The 19,053-nt window shown below is 44.4% G+C and overlaps 1 protein-coding gene across 3 annotated transcripts in view; it reads left to right on the top strand.

Moving 5' to 3' along the window:
• tfec (transcription factor EC) overlaps nucleotides 1-10,068 on the top strand; it is a 90,444-nt gene extending 80,376 nt beyond the window's left edge. For all 3 annotated transcript variants that reach the window (XM_080420788.1, XM_080420790.1, XM_080420789.1), the window contains 5 exons: nucleotides 1,620-1,665; nucleotides 3,592-3,648; nucleotides 3,765-3,840; nucleotides 5,317-5,464; nucleotides 8,946-10,068. In XM_080420788.1, the coding sequence (XP_080276914.1) occupies nucleotides 1,620-1,665; nucleotides 3,592-3,648; nucleotides 3,765-3,840; nucleotides 5,317-5,464; nucleotides 8,946-9,470 (852 nt within the window). In that variant the 3' untranslated portion in view covers nucleotides 9,471-10,068. The remainder of the gene's footprint in view (nucleotides 1-1,619; nucleotides 1,666-3,591; nucleotides 3,649-3,764; nucleotides 3,841-5,316; nucleotides 5,465-8,945) is intronic.
• The last annotated feature ends 8,985 nt before the right edge of the window (nucleotides 10,069-19,053 follow it).

The raw sequence follows: 19,053 nt of genomic DNA, 5'->3' as shown, positions 1-19,053 counted from the left end.
CCTCTGTTCGGCCGGTTGACCCAACCACCGCTTCTCATGTAACGGCGAGGCTATTTTCAACACACAGGCAGCCTCTGTGTTAGAAGCCCCTTCAGAGCCGAGGGGGCTTCTGATAATGGTGGCATTGGCAGATCAAGGCCACCCGGCACCAGGTCAAGCCCATGCCCCGGGACCAGAGGGTGGTGGGGTGGGGGGGGGTGTATAGTGATGATGGCCTTTAGAATAAACAAGGGACAACTTCAGTACTGTTTGTGGGCATTTGTATGCACTATTTTCCCCTCCACTGGGAGTTACTGTAATGGGAGAACCACGCTTTGTGAAAACAAATTGAGAAAAGTGACACGACGTGTCATTCAGTATTACTCAAATATGGAGAGGTCCGCCTGTAAGAGGTGTGATATTTTTTTCAACCCAGGACTTAAAGGTAGGGTAAGTGATTTTCTTTGGTTAAAATAAGTGTTAAATAGCTCTATATTCTGATAGTACTCATTGCTATAGAGTGTTTGTTCAGTAAAAGGAGTCTCCTTGTCTCTCCAGCTCTTTATAAAACAGAAAATGCATTTTCGTTTCAGTTTCAGTTTCATTTCCAATTTTATCCAATCAGGATAGAGAACTCAATCAGGATATAGATTAAACAAGTGAAATTGGAAGTGATGACACTAAGAAATGAGCAGGCAAAATTGGAACTGGAACACTATAAAAACGAAGCTTAAAAATGGGTACTTTCTCCTGATTGGCTGAGATTTTGACACCTACCGAAAAATGTATTTTCTGTTTATTAAAGAGCTGGAGAGACGGGGAGACTCCTGTTACTGAACAAACACTCTATAGCAATGATCACTATCAGAATATAGTGCTTTAACCTTTTAACAAAATATTTTTTGTTTTATCCCAAAAATATCACTTACCCTACCTTTAAGTTGCGTATTGTGCTTTAAAAAATAAATAGACTTTAATTATGTGCCATTATAGAACAAGCCTCTTCAATTGATTGATTGATTGCACAGTTGATTGACCAGGGATCCTGTCACTGCACTGCCTGCAGGAGGGGACAAAGTAGCATATCCTCAGTCCTTAAACAGGCACATTTTGACACTCTCAGAGTTAAATTAACACTTGCGCAAGACCCATCCTTCAGCTTAGAACAACTGGTTTTGTGTTGCACCCTTGATTGAAGTACATCATGAATGCACAATCAAACCCTGAGTGTTAATTTAACTCTGAGAGTGCATTTTGTACACTTTGAGTTACAAATAGATAAATGAACACTGAGGATTTTACTGTGTTGCATGTGGGGGGGATCTGGTGCTTGTAAAATGTTAATGTGTTTCTACTGTGTTTCTCCAACTGACAGAATGAATGACACTCTCTAGTTCTCCCTCTCCTTCTCTTCCTCTCTCTATCTCCTTCTCTCCTTCACCCCTTTCCCTCTGTTCTCTCTCTAATTCTATACCTCCTCATTTTCTTTCACTACTTTCCTCTTTCCCACTCACTCATCTGCCCTGCCTCTCTCTCTTCTTCCTGTCTTCCTCCATCTCTCTCTCCTTGAAACTCTGTCTGTCTCTCTGTGTCTGTCTGTCTGTCTGTCTCTCTCTCTCTCTGTCTCGCTGCCTCTCTAGGTGTCACTGAGCAGTAGCATGCTGGACGTCTATGGGGGTGAACCAGGTATGAATGCCCTCATTCCACTCATACCACAGACACAGTCTAGCAAAAAGGACAATTATACTAATTAGTCCAATCAGCGACAGCCAGCTATAGCCAGTAACAGCAGTAACACCAGTAAGCACATTGCTGCAGTAGCTCTAGTTCAAGACTTCAGCACCGTCCCAGTTGGGACAACTTTATTCACAGTGCGCCGTAAGACACAACACACTAGGCAAGAGGCAAAACAAACAGTGCCAATGATAAAGCAGCACACTGGTGTAGGTATAAAGGTTTCTGTACAGTTTGTGAGAAGAAGAAGGCATTTCTGTAAGAATGACTAACACTTTATGAATGACCCTTGACAACCATAAAAAAATAAATTAGATCCCTCTCTGAAAATAAAAGTTCTGGTGGGTGGCCATAAGAACCGATGTGCGTACAGTACACTAGTCTCACGTAGTCAGATGATCGGAGATCTCCCTCCTACCAAAACATCTGAGGAAACTGAAATTCAACGTACAGGCTATAAGAGTGGAGGAAACCTCCATTTGTCTTTGCATTGGTTCTGTAATGCGGTTATTTAGCAAATCTCCAAATTGTATCCAGACAATTTTAGCCCGTACATTGAATTTAGATGTCACCAGATGTATCGGTAGGCTATAGGCCAAGATCTCCAATAGTCTGGCTACATGAGACTAACAGCACACAAGCATTGACCGTAAATGTCTACTTGTTTGTACGACATCAGATCCAATTGCTGGTGTCGAGCCAACACGTCGACTTGTAGTAAGTTGATTTCGTCGCGTTCCGGTCCGGTGTCTGGCTGAACAACAATCGAGGCACTGTGGCCGATGGTTCCGCATGGGAGGCTGATTGTCTTTGGTTGTTTTCACAGCGCTGAAGAAACGTGTAGACTTTTGTGTCGCACAACAGGAATGGGGAAAAAAAGGAGGGAAGCTTAAATCTCACAAAGAACTCTTTGAGAGGATTCTTATGAATGTCATGCATCAAGCAAAAGAAGCTTAATTGATTTAGGAAATAGAAAGGATGCCTGAAGTGCTCTTCACTCTCGACGAGAAAATAAGTAAATTGCCATCTTTTTTTCTCTCCCTTCGACTGTGCCGGGCGGACAATGGTGCCGTTACACGGAATTTAAAATGCCTTGATTGAATCAACAGAGACAAATTGGGCAATCCAATCTTAGGTCCCCAATTATGTAATTTGGAAGAATGTGAATGCAAATATGGACGCCTTGGCATTCCTGTCCCCTTGCTTTGGGGACAGATTAACGAATTGGCTAAACTGCCTTAAATACAGGCAGAGTTTTTAAAAATGGGACAAATGGCTATTTTCCTTTTTTTCCCCCACCCTGAACTGCAGACATGCTGGAGGGGATGAACTGAGCTCTTTCACTACAGGGGTGTGCGTGTGTGTGTGTGTGCGTGTGTGTGTGTGTGTGTGTGTGTGTGTGTGTGTGTGTGTGTGTGTGTGTGTGTGTGTGTGTGTGTGTGTGTGTGTGTGTGTGTGTGTGTGTGCGTGTGTGTGTGTGTGTGTGTGTGTGTGTGTGTGTGTGTGTGTGTGTGTGTGTGTGTGTGTGTGTGTGTGAGAAGAGGTCAAGCCTTGTGTCTGTGATGCGTAGACTTACACAAGGAAATGTCCACACTCTGGTTGACCCTGAGTGTCTCGCCCACACACACACACACACAGACACAGACACACACACACACACACACACACACACACACACACACACACACACACACACACACACACACACACACACACACACACACACACACACACACACACACACACACTTACTGTCTGCAGACATAAAAAAAACAAAAACAAAACAACAGAAGAACTCTGTGGAGATTCGTGGTCTTTGCCCTTCAGTTTCTAAATTAGCACCCGTGGCTAATCGATGTGTTTCTCTTTGTGAAACAGAACACGACACGAGGGTGATGGCCAAAGAACGCCAAAAGAAGGACAACCATAATTTGAGTAAGTATCTCTTGACGCCGTCACAAACCATCACCGCGAAATTCATTACACTGTGTAGACCAGAATGTCTTGCCCTGTCTTACCACAATGTCCCGCCCTGTCTTTCTGTCTTCCAGTCGAACGAAGGAGACGATATAACATCAACTACAGGATCAAAGAGCTGGGGACACTCATCCCCAAATCCAATGACCCGTGAGTTGCACATCTGTCTTCTAAGGCTGCAACTATCAAATATTTTCTTTTCAATAGATACATTTTTTAATTAATCAAATAATCACAAAGCATGATTTTCTATATATTTTATAACAAATCAATTAACCACCTAAGCTGCATTTTATCATTTTTGCACATTGGTGTCATGCAAAAATAGTGATCTACAAGCTCAAAACACGTTTTAGATCTTTTTTGTTTCGTTTTGTTTGCCAACATAAAAATCAATAATCAATTATTAATCAATAATTGTATCAAATTATCGATTATTTATTATATTTGGTTAAATCGTTTAGTTTGATTATCTGTTGCATCCCTACTGTCTTCTAGCATATGTAGGCCTATTTACGGTCACTTATTGCCTTGCTTTATTTGATGTCCCTGTTCAGCATGCACTTCCACCCTGGCGTCTCTATTTTGGGCATGTCATTATAGGCGAAAAGGAAAGCTTGTAGATCACTAGTTTTGCATGACACCATTGCGCAAAAATGTAAAATGCAGCTTAAGTGTATAATTGATTTGTCCAGAAATTTCAAAATATTTCAAGAGATTAAAAAATATACATATTCAGAAATGTCGAAACTAGTGAAAATAGCTGAATAATTAAGTATTTCAGGTATAAAAGCAAGTACTCCATTACAAATTTGACTTGAATTCGTAGCTGAGTCATATTTGACCAGAAATATCTATACTTTGACTCAAGTACTGGGGTTGAGTACTTTGTCCACCAGAACTGAAATCCGCTGACCTTCCCTCTCTCCCGCTCGCCTCCCCCTCGTGCAATTGAACTTTGATTCCAATTGTAAATGGGAGGTTAGCGTTGGTGTCGCGCCATTAACACGGAATGAAAAGGAGATTATTAGCTCGGAGCGGACCGACGTCTCACTCCAAAAGAACAGGACAATTTTACTACCTTGTACACCTTCTTCCTTAAGAAAAAAAAAGTAATAACATCTGAGAGAGAACGACTTGCACTCTGCCACCTAAAGTCCAATTTCCCATTTCTAGCCCCCTCCACCCCCCTCGCTCTCTCCCCTGCTCTGTCTTCGCACTTCACTTCTTTCTTCCTCACCTATTTTAAACCCGGGGATTAATTTTACCGAACAAGGAGGGCAGGAGAATGGACTTCTTTTTTTTTAACGTGCACATACTTAACTATTCTATTAAAACCTCTCATTCAGAGTGTCCGTGCCTCATGTCCAAGAATGAATAATTGCACCCCTGTGTATATCACCGTCCGCTTATTCATATCATAAAAGAAAAGAAAGAGGGAAAAAAAAAACCTGTCTTTCTGCCTTAAAAGACCACCCCCCCACCCCCCACTCTTTCCCTCATTTTATTTTTTCTTCTTACTTTGGAGAAGATTCTGCTGACGTTAGCCAGGTGGGTTCATCGGTGTAAAAGGTTATCTTTTAACACTTATTTTTTTCTCCCTTCCTTCTCATTGGCTGTGAACAGCGACATGCGCTGGAACAAAGGCACCATCCTGAAGGCCTCGGTGGAGTACATCAAGTGGTTGCAGAAAGAGCAGCAGCACGCCAGAGAGCTCGAGAGCCGACAGAAGAAACTGGAACAGGCGAACAGGAGGCTGCTCCTCAGGATCCAGGTATATACGAGCCTCCGCACGTCTCTGGTGTAAACAGGGTTCAGGTTTATTTATACGCACGGCGCTAATGCACGCCTTAAGTCGTTAAGACCGGGAACGCATCTGTGTCATTTTATATAGATGTCTTTGGCTATACAAAAAATAGCAGATATACATTACAAGCTTGCGGCCAAATACATATCATTTTAGGGGGTCCTTGACATGAAAAAGGTTTTAAGCACCACTGATATATAGCAACATATGTTTTTTTAAAGAAAATTGTTAGGATTTAGAAGACATTTGTTGAACCCCCAGAAGCAAAGATTGAGTTACAAATGTTGGCTTAAAAATATATATATATTCAAAGATTTGCACACATTTTCATGTTTTTTCCCCAAAAATGCAGATCTACAAGCTCACAGCGCGGTACTGCGCTATGAGCTTGTACATCTGCAATTTTTGAACAGCCAAAAGAAATCTAGAATGTCAGAGATGCGTTCCCGTATTGAATGGGTTAAGCGAAGTGATAAAGCGTGTCTCAACGGATGGTAAAGAAAAACATATACATATACGTGTATATATACAAATTCCCAACGTGCAAAGCACAAGGGGCCCATAAAACTCTCAACTCATAAATTTAAGCATGCAACACACATGCACGCTGTGTTTCTCTGTGGCGTCTATAGGCTATTGTATTGGCCATTGGATTAGGGGCAATCTTGGAGGGTGATTTAGCGTCTAACTCGCTAGTCCTCATCTAGCACCTTCCACATTTATTTACAGTGGAATAACAGTCTTCCTCTCGGAATCCTGGCAAACGTATACCCTAATGTTCCTACAGTATTTAAAAGGAGCTCATGCAGAGGCATTTTCTATTAATACTGTAGTACCACTGTATTTTTATAGCAAAATGCAGACAAAACACTGGAGTATCGCAAACAGCGGAAGGTAAACCAGGAGGTGGTTTCTTCCCAAATGTCGACCCATACATCCACACTAGCATTATAGCCCTGGATAATGGCAGAACCCATTCTCTATCTGTCTCTGTCTCTGTCTCTCCGCACGCACGCACGCACGCACGCACGCACGCACGCACGCACGCACGCACGCACGCACGCACGCACGCACGCACGCACGCACGCACGCACAAACACACACAGGCCCATTTCCACTGTATGCGCCCATACAGTCTAATAATCACTTCCTTCAGTTGCAACTTGCAACCTCCTCCCCCAAGCCTTGCCATAACCCCCTGCCACACACACTCTCAATCTCCGAGAGCATGGTGATAATTACTCTGATAAAGAGTTACACTAGTTCAGACAACAGGACCCTTAAGCAGTGACGGTCCGAAGTCAAAACCGCCCGCAAGGGCCGTGTGATGAGAACGTAATGGCCAAATAAGAGCTGATTGCAGACCACTGGAAAATGATTAGATCCTGTGCGCTAACGTGGTGTGTAGGAGAGGTTGTCAACGCCTCACCTTCCCACGCGCACCACAGCTCTCTCCGTCTGAGCTAATATCACAACATGTTGCGGTCGAGATGACGTGGTGAAGTGGTTCTAGATCCTCATAACGTTACACACAAGGTTCGATGTGTATTAAAAAAAAAGGAGGGGGACATTCTCTGAACCACTTAAGCCCCTACTGTAGTTCATTGTATATGACGAACAGCCAAAAAGATTATAATAAAATAATTTGACAAATTTCGAATGTGCCCAAAATAGGGACGCCATGCACAGGGTGTGGTTAACATACATTATAAAGTTGTGATGTCAAACACAAACTGTACCTTTCCCAAAAGGAAATGCATTTGCATTGCATGCATTAATTCAGTCTGACCAGAGACAGAGATAAGACATATCCCCACCAAGCATACCTAAGACTTTTTTTAATTTTCTTTTCAGTTTTGTTTCTTTCAATCTGCCGTTCGTCCATATTTTTGGCATGTCATTATAAGTGAAAAGTTTAAATAAAAATATAAATACAAATTAATTTAAAATACATTTGTTTTTTTTCCCTCAGAAATTGCGAACATAGCATTGTGAGCTTATTGATCTGCGGTTTTCGTCATCATACAACAAAGTATTTGATAGCATAGTTAATGGCGAAATGAAACTCTGCAATGGTGTCTGTGGGTGGCCCTTGAATGACTCCGCTGCTGAATTTGTGTCATCGCTATTGGTGACCTGCTCCAACTGATTGATTGATGAGGGGTTAGGCGTAGGATGGTGGGAGGGAGGGGGGACTCAGTGTCGTTATTATGTCACTAACGGGCCCCCGGGGCGTGTTTACACTTTGAGTCAGGGCACCACAGCCCCGGGGTCTTAGACAGCGGAGGATTGAAGATGACTGCGGTTAATAAGAGGCCCAAAAACATGACGCTCTGACATGAAGATATATTGTAGGCCATTTTATTAAGCAGTTTCTCGTCACCATCAGTCATCATTGACCTATCAGGCTGGAGCAGGGCATTTGTGTGTGTGTATGGATGTGTGTGTGCATATGTGCACATGTTTTGGGCTCATAATAATGCATCATCATGTGTATACTGTTCATGATGAGCTTCGAACTGTGAATCCCCCAAATAAATGTGCCTTTAGGTATCTCGGGTGCAATATATTTATTGTATATTGTCCCTGTTAAATAAACAAATAACATTTCATTCTCCACTTAACCACATAAGTTACCACTTAAGCCCTATACATACTCCATCATATGACAAAGTTTTGACCAGCTTTGCACCATCAAAAATAGCATAAATAGCAAGCTTGGAATGCATTACAACGCATTACAATGTATTATGCGCTTTTTAGCTATCTTTGCTATTTTTTGAAAGTTTTAGACATTTGTAGAAGACATTTCTATAATGTCATGCCAAAATAGGGCCACTAGGTTAGAAAGTGCCAGACATGCCAGACTGCCGGTATGGCCCTTTAAAGCCATGGATCTACCACGATGTAATAAATAAATATATACAGTAAGGGTATATAACCAGTGGTGGAAAAAGTACTCAAATTCTTTACTTAAGTAAAAGTACCAATACTGCAATGCAGAAGTACTCCGTTACAAGTAAAAGTCCGGAATTCCCAAATTTACTTGAGTAAAAGTACAAAATTATTGGCATCGAAATGTACTTAAAGTACCAAAAGTAAAAGTACTAAATATTTGAAAATAGCAGATCTACAAGCTCACAACGCGTCGCATCGCGACGCGTTGTGAGCTTGTAGATGTATAAAATAGGGTTAAAGTGGTTAATTTACATCTGAAAAGTAACTAATAACTAATGTTTTCAAATAAATGTAGTGGAGTAAAAGTACAATATTTGCCTCTGAGATGTAGTGGAGTAGAAGTAAAAGTATTGGAAATTGGAAATACTCAAGTAAAGTACAAATACCTCAAAATTGTACTTAAGTACAGTACTTAAGTAAATGTACTTAGTTACTTTCCACCACTGTATATAACACCCCACAACTTCAACTACAACTCTTTTGCTTCCAGGAACTCGAGATCCAGGCCCGAGCTCATGGCCTCCCCAACATGGCCCCCGCCCTGGGGACTGTGGAGTTGTCCACCCACCTCCTCAAACAGCAACAGCAACAACAACAACAACAACACCACCAACAACAGCAACAACAACAACAACAGCACCAGCCTCTGCCACCCGAGACCCAGCAGCCCCCTCTCTACCAGGAGGACCTCAACAGCGACTACCTCCACAGCACGGCCACCACCATGCAGGCCCTCCCCCCTGGCACCGCCGGGGGCGGCGTCCCGGCGTCGCAGGACCACGTGGTCGCGAGCAACGACGGCTCCACCACCTTCTCCGATCCGCTGTCCCACTTCACGGACTTCTTCAGCGTCACGCTCAAAGAGGAGCACCGGCTGGAGGAGATCCTGATGGACGACCCGCTGTCGCCGTTCGGCGCCGACCCGCTGCTCTCGGCCGGCTCCCCCGGCAACGGCTCCAAGGACAGCAGCCGCCGGAGCAGCTTCAGTTCGGGCGAGGGCGACGACGACCTATGATGGGAAGGAGGAGGGACCCGTTGCTCGTTGAGCCCCCTAGTGTGTCCGAGTCGTCACAGGCCGGCGACTCGGACGAACGAGTCATCTGCAACCACTTTTGATGTCTTCCACCGAGGCCTTCAGGATGGTGCCTTTGTTCCAGCGCATGTCGAAGAGTTTTATGAGGTGCATTTAAATATAAGTAGACTTTGTGAATCAGGTGGGTGTTAGGAGGTGGAGGACCAGAGCATAAAAAAACTGACAAAGGTTGCCCTCCAGATCTTTCTTAAGGACCAGAAGCAGGCTGAGGGCAATCTGAAAGAGACAGTGAACTGTACAGCCCAACGCTGCTCTTTCTAACTTCGGTACGGAGAGCCCCTCCCCTCCTGGACATGGCATCACACTTAGCCTACCACACAACAAAAGGGAGACATTATGGTCCGTACGCAAACAAAGAAGAAAAATAAACTGATCAAGGACATCGTCTACTGCTGTTTGGATACACTGTGGTAGCTGTACACTGTATTAAAAAAAAAGCAAACTTACTTAATCGTTGAAAACTTTGCCAGAAGTGACCTTTGATTTTATATTTGTGAAAGTGAAAATACTGTTATTTTATTTTTTTTAAAAGGATTTGAACTCATTGCAGTGGGAACTGTGGTATCATGTGCCTTATTCAATCTGGTTACTTTAAAGGTAGGGTAAGTGATATTTTTGGGTTAAAACAAAAAGTATTTTGTTAAAAGGTTAAAGCACTATATTCTGATAGTAATCATTGCTATAGAGTTTTTGTTCAGTAACAGGAGTCTCCCCGTCTCTCCAGCTCTTTAATAAACAGAAAATACCTTTTCCGGTAGGTGTCAAAAACAGGAGAAAGTACCCATTTTTAAGCTTCATTTTTATAGTGTTCCACTTCCAATTTTGCCTGCTCATTTCTTAGTGTCATCACTTCCAATTTCACTTGTTTAATCTATATCCTGATTCAGTTCTCTATCCTGATTGGATACAATTGGAAATGAAACTGAAACTGAAACTAAAATAAATGTTCTGTTTTATAAGAGCTGGAGAGACAATGAGACTCCTTTTACTGAACAAACACTCTATAGCAATGAGTACTATCAGAATATAGAGCTATTTAACACTTATTTTAACCAAAGAAAATCACTTACCCTACCTTTAAGTTTTGTTCTCACGAAAAGATGGACATGTAACTGTTATACTAGCCAAAATGCCTAACGTATCCAATGTCTAGTCTGTTACTTTGACACATAATTTTTTGATAAATGTTTATAAATGTGTTTTAATCCATGTATTCTTAAAAAACTTTATATATTATTATAATTATTATTATTATCTAACATGTTATCTTTTTTATTCTTTGGAGGGGTGGGGAAAATATAATAAAACCCCTTTTTTCATAAATTAGATAATTGGTTTCTTATTGCCATCACTTCATAATAAATGGAGAGTACATTTTATCCTTTATTAAATTTGGCTTGTGGGCCTTTTGCGTTTCAATGTTAACGGGTGTGAAATATTCCAAAACGTGACATTGTTGTATAAATTGTAATTGTGTTTGTTTTTGATTGATTGATTGATTGATTGATTGATTGATTGATTGATTGATTGATTGATTGATTGATTGATTGATTGAAGGAATATTTTATAAACAAGGTAAAGGCTATCCCAAAAGGATAACAAAAAGCCCCAGGGGGCTTGTTTCCATTGTGATCCATTGTACTCAATTCATCAGTAATACATATAATTCATACTGTGTGTGTGTGTGTGTGTGTGTGTGTGTGTGTGTGTGTGTGTGTGTGTGTGTGTGTGTGTGTGTGTGTGTGTGTGTGTGTGTGTGTGTGTGTGTGTGTGTGTGTGGGTGGGTGGGTGGGTGGGTGGGTGGGTGGGTGGGTGGGTGGTTGTGTGCGTGCGTGCGTGTTTCAACATTTTTTTTAAATGAGCTGGTATTTTATTTTCAAATCTATTTAACATTATTTCGTGTACAATCAGCACTGCAGGTTTAAACGAAGCAAAGAACGTCATTAATTGACAAATATCCATGTTGTCTGTGCAGAGTATAAATCATCTAGGTAGTAACATAATCTCAAATTCCTATTCCTATCCAAGCTATCTAACCATGCTAATCAGGCTCAACTTGAGACCCTATAGCGTCCCTTTTCTGGCCAATAGATGAACACTCGGCAGAAATAGGCAAACTATCTGCGACGCGTCGTGAGTTTGTAGATCGGCTATTTTCGAACAAGAGATTTGGTGTAGAGGGGAAAAAGGAGGGGTCCAAGTATAGCCGACTGGGGGACCCTGGTCAACAAAGTATTAATGTGTTTAATGAATGGAGAAAAAGTAAAGGTCGACAGAAAAGGGAGGGGGGGGGGAGTAGAGAGAGGTGCTAGGAGGACTTCACGCTGAGAGCAAGGGAGGTTTTTGTTGCAAGTTGGACAAAGAGATGTGTCCTGTTAGAAGGATGTGACAGGAGGTTCTATTCCAAAATATCTGCGGTGACAAAAGTTAGCAGTGATGATAAGTTTGGTTGTCTCTCACCTTCGAATGATCTAAAAAGTCACCGCGGAGGGTGTTAGATCTGTTGAAGAAGCCCCGTATCAACAAACGCTTTTCTAATCTTCAAGTCGTGCATTAATAATACAACAAACAGGCCAGGTTGTTAAAAAACATATCAACGCGTCCTGGTGGATATCCTACGCTCATCATCAAAAGCTCCTCCAAATTAATGTTTTAGAATGTTATTAGCTTGTGTGTGTTTCTCCATAATGAAATCAAAAGATTCCGGCTTGCATCTCCACTCCAGCAGCAAAATAAGATTGAACCGACCGATCGTTATGGGAACGTAGCCACTCCAACTACAAAGTGGTGAGTGATGTTTACGGGTAATTGGCCAAAGCAATTATGGAAGGTAAATATGGATTTTCATTATGCCGAAAAAAAAACATGGCGGTGTCTGAGAAAAGAGTGCGTGACTAAAATTAATTTTCAAAGGCTTCAATTTACATTTTGATTAACAATGATTCTTTTCTTTCCATGATCTTTTCCCTTTTAATGCTAAGTATGCAAAATACAAATAAAAAACGTACAAAACAAAATAAATTACAAAAAAAGTTCAAAACTAAATCTAGTACAGGAATGAATCAAAATGTAATATTGATAATGACCGCATCACGTGGATAGCAGTTAGTATAGCACAGCTTTTGATGAACTTAAAAAACAAAAATCCACCCGTGCACATTAACAGACACCTCGGTTCAAGGTAACTCAAAAGAAAGCAGCAGTGGAAAAAAGTACGACGACCATACTTCCCTCAACTACTTTGTTTTGATCAAGACTTGTCGTGTATCAAAGGCTACTGTGGACAAAGTTCAAAGGCAGTTATGCTACGGGCGCTTCAAACAGCGATGGATGCGGTCGGATGAGGCAAGGGTGACATCAGAACAAGGGAACTTTTTTATTTGGAATATCACACTTCATCAAAAAACCCCGTGGCTTGGAAAGTCACAGCACTGATGTGAAACATCCTTTGTGAATTGAGAAACCAGCGGGGGTATCAGATAGCACTATAATGTTAGAGACATTAGCCCCCCCTACATTAACAACAGAGCCTCGGTTCAGAGCAGTTAAACAGATTTCGCCTGGTTTATGATATTCCAAAGGCTGTTCGTTTCTTTCTGCCCTTTATCTAACCCTCCAATCACAAGAAAGTGATTGTGGTTGGTCCCTCTTTCTTTAGACGATCTGCCAAAAAAACTGTGCACCTTGTAAAATAATCTCCCCCATTCCTTTTGTCTTACTACTGCATGCACAGCAAATTGCTCTCCCTGTATGAATTATCCCACTTCCCCTCTTGATGAAGGGACTGCTGTATCACATGTCAAACAGTAGGTGGCAGCAGCGGCCTGTGTTTGCTGATCAGCTGAACCCTTGCAGCGCCTTAATACAAGGGGAAACTACCCAGAGTTCAGCACAACAGAAGCACCACTGTGGTGGATCATTTCAAAGACAGCAAATCTTCGGGTGGAGGGAGGGGGGGGGGGGGTGGTGTTCATTCCACCTGAACTCCTGCTTCAGCCATTTTAGCGTGGAAAATGTAAGCAACCTAAGATGGCGTCACGCGACCCGTGTCCTCGCCGCTCCGGCTGGAACACGTCGCCTTTTGGGCCGAGCAAATGCGAGCCGGGGTCTGCGCACGGCCCCCGACTATATACCTCCCAGTGTACGGAGTGACAAATCTGAAGAAGGCAAGCGATGTCGTGAACCTCACAGCGGAGTCGTTCTGTCACCCAAACAACATTGTCACCCCTTCCTGCCAACCGCCAACACTGACACCAACGCCGCATGTGCGTGCGCACATGCACGTGTGTATGTGTGTATGTGTGTGTGTGTGTGTGTGTGTGTGTGTGTGTGTGTGTGTGTGTGTGTGTGTGTGTGTGTGTGTGTGTGTGTGTGTGTGTGTGTGTGTGTGTGTGTCAAGGGGTGGTGGTGGTAGTGATGGTGGTGGTGGGTGCGGTGGGGGGGTTGTAGGAAGGGAAGAGAAGCTGTCACCTGTACAGATGCCACAGCTGCCAGGCGACACAGCTACAATGCGCTCACCTGCCGTGGCTGCCATTGGCAACTGTTAATCACCTCCCACTGCCGAGGGTGACTCACTTTGGGGAAGTGTGTGACAAACACAACATAGACACGTGCACGCGCGCGAGCGCGAGCACAAACAGCCAGCAGCCGAAAGCGATCGAATATGCAGCGCTTACATGCACGTGCGTGCGCGCATGCACACACACACACACACACACACACACACACACACACACACACACACACACACACACACAGACACACACACACACACACACACACACACACACACACACACACACACACACACACACACACACACACACACACACACACAAACAAGCACAAAATGCACAAAAACATGACAAGTGCGCACGCAAGTGCCAAATTCCCACACACACACAAATATGCACACTTACACACAATCACACCTAAATATACCCATACATACGCATTCCTTCACACACACAACACACACACACACACACACACACACACACACACACACACACACACACACACACACACACACACACACACACACACACACACACACACACACACACACACACACACACACGCACATGTGCGCATCTTAATGCGCCTGGTTGCCGCACACATCAGCCCAGGAACCAGGAAGTCGAAAAAAGTCTAATCATCTAAAGGCGCTCATCAGGATCTGGACTGTGACAAGAGTTGTGCACAAATTAGGTGAAATTTGAGTGGGAATAACAATATGACAGGCGGCAGTGAGGCTCCCAAAAGCATCAAGTGTCATCTCTATTTCCAGCCCTGACTCGGAGCTGCCTCGAGTGACAAACAACACCATACTGCTTCTCAATCAGTCAGCCCAGCCCGCTGGAAATATGGCAAACCTGACAAACACCCGGAGCCCCGGCTGAGGTTTTTTCCCCCTCAGGGAAAAATAGGCAGTGATGGGAGATGAAGGTAATATTCCCCAGACCTATCACCTTTAGTTTCGGGTGAGAGGTTGGGAGGGGAGTGGAGGGCAGGGACTGTTCTTTTCTTTCTTTTTTTCCTCCTTTTTTTTTGGGAGGGGGGGTGTCACGAAACTGACCCAGAGAAGTGAGCGCTGCCATCAAACTCGACAGTGAATAAAACACGACCCTATTCCAGTACTGTACATGAGTGAGTACACACGCACATTGCAAAGTAATCCATCCCATGATCCTTTGCGGCGGAGGAGGGGGCCTGCTTGGTGCAGGACTCTTTTATGAGGGGACCACACCCCGACCAGCGTCCGACAAACACCCACGTCACTCTCGGAGAGCGAGGGTCTCTGTGCGCATTAACGATGGAACACAAAAGATGAATGAAGGAAAACATTTACAATACTGAAAATAAATAAAGAAAGAAAGACAGAAAGAAAGACAGGCAGAGAAAGAAGGAAAGAAAGAAAGAAAGAAAGAAAGAAAGAAAGAAAGAAAGAAAGAAAGACGTCCGGGACTTCTCCAAAAAGCCATAAAATTAAATGTGATTTCCAGAGTTTTTATGAATCGAGCCAGATGCCAAAAACATAACTTCAAACAAATTGACTTCCAATTATTTGGTGCTGAGCACCACTTCCAGATGTGCAACAGATGGGGGAGGGGGGAGTAGGGGGGCAGGGAGGGCCAGGCGGGGGGCGAACAGAGGTGTCTCAACCCTGCTTTCTGCTTTGCTCCTCAGCAGTAAAGCCAGGCATTACAGCATGCACGTATATGTACTGTGTGTATGTACACCGTACATATGTATACTGTGTGTGTTTGAAATCACAGCATGCAGACGTGCGGGCTGGAGGTGACAGGAAGGACATAGGTTGGGGGGTAAAGGATGAAAAAAATATAGAGGGGAAAACGAAAGCACATCATTAGGAAATTTTAAATCCGTGCGGGGGCTGACGGTGGAGCTCAGGACCTAGCGTTAATACGCCCTGATATTATGTTTAAGTTAAAAAATGCGGGGCCCCAAAAGACGTAGGAGCTTGAATGTAGGCGGAGGCTTGGTTGCGTTGCTTGGGATTCAAGAAAATGTGAATGTTAATGTGATCTGTGCTGTATATTCTATTGCGGTAGATTAAACTGTAAGCAACACTTACTGGGCCCGTTTTTGCCGTGCATGCGTTAGTGGCTTATAATATCCCCATGCATAAAGTATGTTACATTATAGCATGTGATTAGGAGATATTCCACAGCATATTACTTCTACAGGGATCAGCGGTTCGGGGCATTATGCTTGTTAGTAAAGATATAATAATGCAAATATAATGCAATTTTATCAGCTATACTGTACAGCGCCGTGTGATACTAAAACCAAAAATTGCATTATAGGTGGGAAAAGTGTCAGAGAGCGCGACCCTCTCAACAGCCCAGACTAAACTAATAGAATATGTATCTAACGGTACAACAGTGTCCTGGGAGGGTCATGGCTCTGATCCCATTATAGCCACAGACCTGCCGCCCGCAGGGAGGCAAAAGGTCCACGTGTCTCGCCTTGGGCACATATAGAGGCATCCCGCTGGGGCCCCATCCACTTGACTAACTGGCTGCCTAAGTACCACGGGTCCCCACCGCCATCCTGTGGGCCAAAGGGCTCTCCATGCGTACCTATTGCCTCCCTGTCGCTCCCTATCTCTGGCAGTCCATTCAGACGGGGAGGAGAGAGAGAGGGGGATCATTTGGTTTGGCCACCATATCTCTGTGCTTGCCTCTAATTCCCTCAGTCTGTCAGAGGCCTATGCTAATCTAACAACCCACTGTCCCCTAGCTCTCTCTGGGCACAGGAGAAACACGCACGCACAGGCTAGCGTGCGTGCGAGCGCACACACACACACACACACACACACACACACACACACACACACACACACACACACACACACACACACACACACACACACACACTTAAACCGTATATAATCTGGGTGACCTTGGGCCTGAATGAGAGTGTTTTTAAAGACGTCCCTGATTGATTCATAATTCAAGACTGGTGTGCCTGGTCTGCATTGATGGCCACAACTCCTACTCACCATAGGTACGTTCCCCCACCCACCCCCCCACCCCAACACTGGGAAACCCCTTCAAACACCCAAAAACCCAGCAACTTGTAAACTTGTAAGAAAATTCACAGAACAGCAGAAACGAATGACAATTAACCACTTAAGTCCTATACTGTATACTAAGTTGTACGGCAAATAGTGAAAATAGCCGATCGTAAGCTTGTACAGTAGATCTGCTTTTTTCAGTAGGCTATTTTTGACATTTTTAAGGAAGAACTAATTACTCAAAATACGGACACCAGGGTTAATGAACTAGCAAAGAAAATGACAAAATAGATGAGGTTAGGGTTAGATGTTAAAAGTCGAGAGTGTGGAATATGAATGCGTGCGTGTTTGTATTTTGAATAAACAGAGTTACTCAAGCTCCCCCAATCTTCTCAGGTCGGCGAGAGAGAGAGAGCCGGTGAGAGCCAAGACTATAGGTTAGGCCGAAGGTGAAGGAAAAAGGGGACTGCTGGGTAAATGTCAGGTTTCGGGGCGGGGGGTGCAGGGTGGCCGGGAGATGAGTGTGGGTGTGAGAGAGGAGAGAGAGAGAGAGAGAGAGAGAGAGAGAGAGAGAGAGAGAGAGAGAGAGAGAGAGAGAGAGAGAGAGAGAGGAGGGGAGAGTGTGTCAGGATGATCATCATTACCAGAGTGAGATAATTGGCGCTGTGTGGGCCCTGGTGTTTGGGCCCTCCGATGGGCATCTCGTCTGCATTATTAATTCTCTCTGTGTACAAAATGTGTGTGCTCACATGTGCAAGTGCCTCCCCCCCTCTCTCTTCCTCTCTCTCTCTCTCTCTCTTTACCTTTCCCACCCAAGCCGGGTGCCGGGCCTTAGGAGCTGGACTCATCTATTATAGATGGGTAATTGTTTATTAAATGCAGAACTGACCCTATTATGCCTCTTACCCCTGCGTGGCAAACCGCCTGCGTGGCAAACCGCCTGCGTGGCAAACCGCCTGCGTGGCAAACCGCCTGCGCGGCAAACCGCCTGCGTGGCAAACCGCCTGCGTGGCAAACCGCCTGCGTGGCACACAGCCGTGCAGCAGGCAGGCCGACGAGAGGACGGACGGACGCAGTGATCTCCCACATCCTGCAGAGATCGGACCCATGTTGAGGATGTGAAGGTAAGTGTCTGCAGGTGAGAGAGAGAGAGATAGAGAGGGGGAGGGGGGGGGGGGATACATACAGGAAAAGGGGATGAAGCTGAGAGGAATGGAAGGACGAGAACGAAGATGATGAAAAATAAAGCCAATGCCCACGTGACTGCCACTGGCTGCCCCCGGCCGGAGAGGTATCTCTCTCTCTGTCTTTCTCTCCCTCCCTCTCTCTCTCCTTCTCTCCCCTCACAGGGTTGGGTGAATGGGGGAGTGGGTGCAAAAGACAAAGGCAGAGCTAAAGAGGCTCTTTGCCTCTCATTACTCCCGACTCCTAATCGAGCTCTGACCTAGCCCGGGCCAATCCACGCTTCGGGCGTTTTGGGGGGGGGGGGGGGGGGGGTATGGTTGCGGGGGTGGGGGGGCAAAGCCTCCAACCGGTCGGTTTTGTCCAAAGCAGGTTCATTATCTCAGACAGGACTGCCAATGAGCCTGCTAAAATGTCACGTTTAACCAACTCTGAGGCTGAGCTTGAAACAGACGAACCGACACTAGAGGACAGTGTTGTAACAGAGTTCAAATGCTACCCTCTCTCTATGTCTGTCTCTCTTGCTCTTTCTTCACCAGCCTACCAGTCAACGGTGTACGCTTGAAGCAGATGCAGACATTACAAAAGGGATATAGAGGCGAGACAGGGGTGTGTGAGTGTGGGGGGGGGGGGGGGGGATAATTCAGGTGATGGGAAATGAATTGAAATGAAATGATTAAGTTCAGTTAATTACTCGGTGGCTTAGGCAAATGAGCTTAACTTGTATCGAAATCATTATTGCGACCAGGACGGCGGGTGGATTTGCCCAGTTCGATATTT

The sequence above is a fragment of the Gymnoscopelus braueri genome, assembly GCF_963280865.1.
Source record: "Gymnoscopelus braueri genome assembly, chromosome: 23".
NCBI classification, from domain to species: domain Eukaryota; kingdom Metazoa; phylum Chordata; class Actinopteri; order Myctophiformes; family Myctophidae; genus Gymnoscopelus; species Gymnoscopelus braueri.
The sequence above is the reverse complement of the archived record's forward strand: the minus strand, read 5'-3'. Positions and strand labels throughout refer to the sequence as shown.